This window comes from Salminus brasiliensis, chromosome 4, assembly GCF_030463535.1.
Source record: "Salminus brasiliensis chromosome 4, fSalBra1.hap2, whole genome shotgun sequence".
In the NCBI taxonomy this organism is placed as follows: domain Eukaryota; kingdom Metazoa; phylum Chordata; class Actinopteri; order Characiformes; family Bryconidae; genus Salminus; species Salminus brasiliensis.
In genome coordinates this window covers 32169227-32176862 of record NC_132881.1, presented here as the reverse complement: position 1 = coordinate 32176862, position 7636 = coordinate 32169227, and the positions used below count along the sequence as shown (strand labels likewise).

At 41.6% G+C, this 7636-nt stretch overlaps 1 protein-coding gene across 3 annotated transcripts in view; it reads left to right on the top strand.

The window, feature by feature from the left end:
* Positions 1 to 5469, top strand: part of rps24 (ribosomal protein S24) — a 42352-nt gene extending 36883 nt beyond the window's left edge. Inside the window, exons 1-5 of one of the 3 annotated variants that reach the window (XM_072678034.1) lie at positions 2445 to 2528; positions 3383 to 3448; positions 3538 to 3747; positions 3939 to 4052; positions 5104 to 5469. In XM_072678034.1, coding sequence (XP_072534135.1) covers positions 2526 to 2528; positions 3383 to 3448; positions 3538 to 3747; positions 3939 to 4052; positions 5104 to 5106 — 396 coding nt within the window. In that variant the 5' untranslated portion in view covers positions 2445 to 2525 and the 3' untranslated portion in view covers positions 5107 to 5469. Of the gene's footprint in view, positions 1 to 2444; positions 2529 to 3382; positions 3449 to 3537; positions 3748 to 3938; positions 4053 to 4687; positions 4709 to 5103 lie in introns of those variants that run through there. The other 2 variants (XM_072678032.1, XM_072678033.1) reach the window with 2 other exon arrangements.
* Positions 5470 to 7636: the final 2167 nt, after the last annotated feature.

The following is a 7636-nucleotide window of genomic DNA, read 5'->3' as shown; positions in this document are numbered from 1 at the left end:
AGTATAGCACAGGCTCTTTTTTACCTACACCATGAACAGACTGGAGTCTAATTGGAAAGCAGAAAGTATAACACCCTTTAGCTTTACCGTATGAGAGGTAAAAAGGTCAATTTCTGTGAATTTCATCATGGTTAATGTCTTATCAGCAAGCAAACTACTGGTGTACCTGTCCTGCGATAAGGTGGTTTAACAGGCCACAGTGACACTACTGAAATTGATCTGTTCAGTGTGTAGCAGTGTTTCCAATTGTTTGTCTACTGTAGCAGGATTTGTTCTTCAGTAAAAGCTTCACATAATTTGAGAAAGTAACCCTGTGGTATATTTGTGTTAAAATGTAAAGAAACCTAAAACACTGTGGATCAAATTTCCAATGGTTTAAGTAAGTGATAAACTCTATGGAATCAAATCCCAGTCCTGTACAAATATCAGGAGGACATTCTGAGCAGTTGTTCATGTGTAGGTTGAGACTACCAATGAATATATGCCAGTTGTTTGGGCTTGCCTTTCAGCATTGAGGTGAAGGGTAAAGCCACCACAATGACAATGCAAATGGACCTTTTGCAAAAATTGCTAAGCTTTGCACCTCTTTTACAGTTTGAGGCTTAGGCCAAGAGCAGGCTGCCTCTACCTACACTGTTGCCAACAATTGTCGGTTTTTGCTTAAAAAAAACAAACAATAAATACGGACTGAAGACCCACCTCTTCTGAGAGAACTTGGGCGAAGTGTAGAGTATTATTGTCTCCATATTAACTTGTGTTTAGTAGTGTCAAAATGTGCTGTAATTATTCTTAAATAAAAGCTCTGAAAAAAAAAAAAACACAGAGCAGATTTGGTTTGGATGCCTCTGAGCTGGTGTTCATTTTTGCAGTGCTTATATAACATAATATTTATGCAGCAAAACTGATAGACAGATACTGTTATAACGCAGCTAGACATCTTTATAAAGGTCACTGTACTATGAACGGTGAAACCCGTCCTCTGCATTTTACCCATCTGTGGTAGTGAACACACACACACATACATACACACACACACACACACACACACACACACACACACACACACTAGTGAACTAGGGGCAGTGAGCACACACACACCCAGAGCGGTGAGCAGATAACTCCAGCACCAGTGGCAGCTTGCTGAGCCCGGGTATCGAACCCACAACCCTGTCAGCAATAGGCCGGAGCTCTAATCGCTGAGCCACCACATATACAATATAATCTATTAAACATACTTTGTTTATCTTTTTTAATGTAATTTATTTAATTGAAAAAAATCTAATAGGGGTTGGATCCCTGTGTGCCAATTGCTGACACTGGCACTCTTTATACCAGCCAGCCCTTCACCCCGCAATTGTATTGCACAACACTCTGCATATTACTGCATACTGACATACTACTGGGTGTCAGAAAACACTTCAACTGGCACATCCTTTAAGCAGCCGGCACACTGACCAGCACATTTAAAAGCAGCCGGCACACCAACCGGCACACTTCAAAGCAACTGCCACACCAGCCGGCACCTCTTACAGCAGCTTGCACACTGCAAGAGGAAGATGCTGGTTAAGACCATAAGAGTGACAATAATTAGGCTTTCAGTTATGTAAAGCACATATACACATACATATCATTACTGGAATGACAAGGCCAATTCATTTAGTTTATGATTTAGTACTCTATACTGGTGATCTTTGGGTTTGAGATCAGAAAAAGAATAAGAACTTAGAATTCTACCTTTTATTCCCTGATATTTACATCTCAATGTGTTAAAGGACTTGGAGCATGGTTCCTCTTGTTTGAACCAAACCATGTTAAAATGAGAAAAGGTGGAGGATGGGATTAGGACGATTCTAAGGGGCAGTGACTGACAGGGGCCCTAAAAATGTAAAATGTATTAATTGACCATTTTGGCCAAATTGTTAGAGTTGTGGGACCCAGTGCAACATGTTTTCATGTTATGTATATATAATATACATATATATAATATTAAGGTAGGGCTGCACTTCGACTCAGGCATGGCTGGGTGTCTTTCAGGACTGTCTGAGGCTGCGTTTGTATGCTAGCTACATTTGAGACACAGCCCAAATCATCATCAGTCAGAGGCGAACAAAAGCTCCACGACTGAAACTCAGTAAAGTAAACAGTAAAGTAAGTAAAGTAAAGTAAACATATACCTGCAAAAACAGAGCACATTTATGGTCTATTTTAACGTACAATTTCTCTTTCTTTCTGCCTTTTATCCCTATATAAATGTCCAAATGAGAACACAATGTAAATCATTTCCTAATGTTACTAATGTTGTTGTGTGCCTATACTATATTTAAAAATGTTTGCATTATAAATATATTATTTACATTTTCAGCTCTAGCTTGTATTTCCTCATTTTCCGCCACCTCGCGATAAATATTATTATTGTCTGTTCTTTACAGTCAGGCACTGCGGAGACCTACCAATTTTCAGGCATATCGCTGGGCACCTTCAGGTCCTCCTTCCTTTTCCTCGTCCCTGAGCGAGCCGACGCCAAGATGGTGCGTTAATGTGAAACAAATCTGAACATAATCCTTTAAAATCTTGATAATCGTATGCGTTAGACTTGTCGAAATAGATCAGTATTAAAGGATGTATAGTCTACGAATATTGTTGACCGATATTGGTCTGATTGTAGAGATCTGTGTGCTTTTTCTTTAGTCGCAGCTGAGATCGGTTTCACTCAGTCTTGAAACGAGTGTTTCGCTGCGTGTTCATGTTGACGATGGCTGATAAAATGGGATTGTGGAACTGTGGAAATGTTTGGCGAATATAGATTTTATTCTTAGTTGTTGATAGCGTGAAGAAAAGCTGTCTGTTTTGGCTAAATGCTAAGCTACTAAAGTGTGTGTGTGCGCTGCATTGGCAGGGAACTTGACCAGCCATGCTTTAATTCGCACCGCAGAAAGACTACGTGTTGATAAAGGCGTTTCTTAGTAGTAGAAAAGTTTAAGGAGCCGTGTTTATAGGGGGCTCTGGACTGTTTAGCTCTTTACTCTGGTTCAGAATTCGGGTTCTGGGAGTGCGTTAGCTGTGTTAGCTCGATGGCTAAAGTGGGATCAGTCCTTTTTAGCTAGCAAGCTACTTGGCCAGGAATTGGGGCATCTGATGGATTCTTAGCTACAGCATTTGTTTTCTCTCCGTTTATATAGCTACCTCTGCTACACTGGTCCTTATATGCTAGGGCAGGTGTGCTACATCAGGAGAGACTCGGATGTTCAAAGCATGTGGTGTCCAGTGCTGATTTGAGGAATCCCTGTTCTGAACTAACTTGCAGAAGTGTGTCTGCTGGCTGTGTTCTCTCAGGTAGCGCACTGTTAATCAAATTTGTTCAATTCATTGCTTTCTTTTGCAGAATGACACCGTCACACTCAGGACTCGGAAGTTCATGACAAACCGCTTGCTTCAGAGGAAGCAAATGGTGAGTTGAAGTGCACTAAGCTTTTTCTTTTAATGTAGTCTTCGTTTTAAGCTTGTTAAGTAATCAATGGTGCCTTCTTCCCTTCACAGGTTCTCGATGTCCTGCATCCTGGCAAAGCAACTGTCCCCAAGACTGAAATCCGGGAAAAGCTTGCCAAAATGTACAAGACCACCCCCGACGTAGTGTTCGTCTTTGGTTTCAAGACTCAGTTTGGAGGTGGCAAAACAACAGGTTTTGCCATGGTCTATGATTCACTGGACTCTGCAAAGAAGAATGAGCCCAAATACAGACTGGCCAGGGTAAGCTACTGCTCCACACTTAATTTTAGGGTAGAACACCTTGCATGTGGATGATGATCAGTTTAAACTTTGGTCGGAAGCAAGTAACTTGAGCAGTGCCGATTGTATGCCCTGGAATTTGAACAACGGAAATGTTTGTTTTTGGTAATGTTGAACATGTTAATCATGCAGATTTTGTTTTTGTTTTAAAGCATGGTCTCTATGAGAAGAAAAAGACATCAAGAAAACAGCGCAAGGAAAGAAAGAACAGAATGAAGAAAGTACGAGGCATCAAGAAGGCCTCTGTTGGTGCTGCTGGCAAAAAGGTAAAGACAATTTTTACCATTAAATTGACTTCTTTTCCAGGCTTTCGAATGCCGCGTCATTTGCTGTGTTTTTTTTTGTTCACACATTTCTGCTCTGTTTCAATACCATCTCCCCCCTCTCATGTTCTGCTGGACTGTAGAAGGTAAACCACTTTAATTGTGGAAGTGTGTCTAGAGTGCTAGCCCAAGTTAACGTTACATCTCTTTTAATAGCTAATACAACTGACCACTATATGGCTACAGACTACACTTGCTCAAATTTACATATACTAGCGAGCTGCTTATGGTGTACAATTGTAGTTAAACCTTGCTATCTACCCAAGTCAGTAAAGGGTAGTGTACTTGGCTTGTGCACTAATTGAAGTGGTCTAAAACTAGAGGTGTTGTGGTCCGTAGATAAAACTGAGCTTGCTGTCTGAAAATTTAGTATCAGACGGTTGTAGGTAGTTGAATAGCAGACGGACTGTTTTGTTCATAACTCTAAACTATTGGACAAGGCACTTGCCTAAAAGAAATTATCCTAAAAACACTAAAACATTAAGAGACCTATTCTGTGTCCAAGGTTACTGAACAAATCTCATTTTCCTCCCATTTTTATTTCCTTTTTGGTTTTGCCTCCCTCTGGATGTTTTCAGAAATGAGGTGTCAGGAAAAGGTAGAACGGAGATTGGCATGGTGTGCTGATTGCAGTTCACTTACCTTTAGTTTGAGTGTTTGCATGTTAAAACCCCAATGCCTCACCTCCTATAGAAACTGCACAGACTGAGAAATCTCAGTCTTAAGTTGTACAGTGTACTTCATGTGGTTGTTTTAACTTTGTACCTTTTTCTGAAGTGATGCAGATGTTAACTCAACTGCATGCTTGCACATGTGTGACTCAGAAAAATGCACCTAGACCAAATATTACCCTGTGTCTGTAGTAGGGTACCCGTAGAGTATATGCAGAATAAGAGCTACAATCCCTGTAAGCAGTAGGAACAAAGCTAAACTGAATAAGCTATTAGAATTGTCTTCTGCTGTCTAAACTGCCTTTTTTCTTTCTCTTCAACAGTGAGACCTTCAGGGAAGATCATCCTGAAAATGTTCTTGTATATTGTCTACAAATAAATTGTGGAAAAAAGTCTTCAGTTTGGTTTTGTTTGCTAGTTTGATGAGGATGGTTATTTGTTCTGTTTTTCTAAAAAACAGGCTGGGGTATTTTACTGCTCAGGCAGTTGTTCACTCGGTTGGTTCCCATGTATAATTTGGCATAATTCTTCACTTTATGGTTTCTTTATTACTTAGATTTATACATGAACACATTCATTGCAGTAGTTTGTGTTGACTTGTAATAAACCTTTCTGATATCTTGCTGTTCCCCATCACATGTAACCTGCAATGTGTCAGTAAAGTTTACTGGGGTAGAGCTAAATTTAAACTTTTGACTCTGTTTGTATTGTATAGCCACACTTCACATGCTCCAAAAACAGCAATATGTTTAATTGATCGAATAGGTGAATGGACATTGAACAATTACAGTAGAATAAAACAATTGATGGAACATTTGGGAGCCACTAACAAAGGGCCAAATTAGGACTATGTGCTAATTGTGCCCTGGCAATTTGTTTTCCTTAAATAGAATTTTGTGGAAGTAATGTGTCTAAAGTATCTTGTCAGTCTGGATAATTTATGGGACTATTGAAGGTCAAACAGGTGGAAAGAATGCAATTAGACATTTGGGGGGGAAAATGTATATAACTGGGAGCAAACCTGCCATGAACAATAGTAAAGATCACCCTGACCCAGCCCACCATGCTGTTGGTAGGTAGGAAAATGTCCCACTTGGAATATGCTCAGTACGTTTATTGAGAAGACTGGTTATATGAGAGACAGAACACCTTATTACAAGCTAGGCTAGAAATCCTGCTGCTGCTGTTTTCGCGTTGTGATTTAAAGAGGTGTCAACCTGTTTAAGGAACTGTTGATGGCAGAAAATGTCAGTGGGTGAGACTGCTTTGTGGAAACGGTGTCTTTGGAGTTCAGTTGTGAAACCCAAAGCTGCAGTGTGCAAAGACCTTGGTGCTAACCCACTGCTTTATGATTCACTGAAACGCTGGGAACAGGAGGGGAAATCTGAAGATTTCATGCCTCTGCGTTCCCACCTCAGGGCACTGTGTGTCTCTTGAGGAATATTTTATTGACAACACAGGTGCAGAGAGGAGAGCGCAAAGCGCACACTGCGTTCAACAGTGAAATATGAAAACGATGGATGCTCTTGTCCTTCTGATGTTCTGAATACTTGCATCCTTTCTTAAGAGGTGATCTGTACAAGCAATCAGGATAAGTGACTGAAGAGAAAAAGGGGTCGCCATCAGTTTGTATGGCCTTAAACCAGGCGATGCTCATACTGAACTGGCCTTCTTGCTAAGCTGAAACAGGCCCAGCCATCGTACCGTACTGGTGAAACTGCACCTTACGCAATGTGAGTGAAAGGCCTGGACAACATCCTCTGAAGAGCATTTCATTAGCATGCCTGTAAACAGTGATTAAATATGCACATAATCAGAGTGGATAACAACCGAGCGTCCCCCAGGACCCCCGAGGTTCGCATTACATTCTATTACATTATTTATTTGCTTGGCAGATGTCCTTACCCAGGGCAACGTTCAGTAATTATATTTTTACACTCATCATGGCTATGTTTTCAAGGCCATGTGGAAATGGGCTGGCTGTAGTGTGAGGCAGAGAGGTGCTGTGCTCGAGCAGCTCACCTGAAGTAATTGCACACCTCCATCTGTGCTTTGAAGTACAAAGGCGAGACTCAATCCGCATCAAGCGCAAAGGAAAACAGTGCGCGAGAAGGCGTGCAGCCTACCCCTCCACTCCAGTAACAAGAGCTGCCACATGGGGGCTCCTTCTGACTGCGTTTTGTGGCCTGACTCTTTGTAATAATCAGTCACACACACTGCACACAAAAACACATTCCCTGTGGCGGAGCTGATTCAGTATTCCACTGGCTGATTTATGCAGAACAATTCTCCACAGGAATGGCTGGAGCCAGGGTGTGTGTGTGTGTGTGTGTGTGTTGGGGGGGGGGGGGGGGGGGGTAGTGGTAAAAATGTCTCAGAAAGAGAGAGAGAGAGAAAAAAAGAAAGACTGGTAAAAAATAATTATCTGTGGTGTCACTGTAGCAACAATCTTTGAGGCTGATGTCAATAAAATATTGAACAGCACAATCACTTTGAATTTGATCTGAGCAGGGCTGGCGGTGGGTCAGGCAGAGCCGCAGGAGTGCACTCGGAATTTTCCGGAAAACGTGGGCTGAATGCAGAGTGGGGAGCGCACCACTGTCTGCAGTCATTTAACATGTCAAAACACTCTGACTGCTCCCTGTCTGCAACCTGCATTCTGCTAGTTGTGCTGGTTCAGATGAGCCCCATGTCTGAATGATGTGCTCCCTAAATGTCATCTTTAGTCATTTCACACTGTTTTAATCTGCAGCTCATGATTTCTCCTGCTGCTTGTCATTTCAGTTGGGTTTCCACACACATACAGGGCCAGTTTATGTCATTATACTGCTATGTACACAGCACTGCACGATAGCG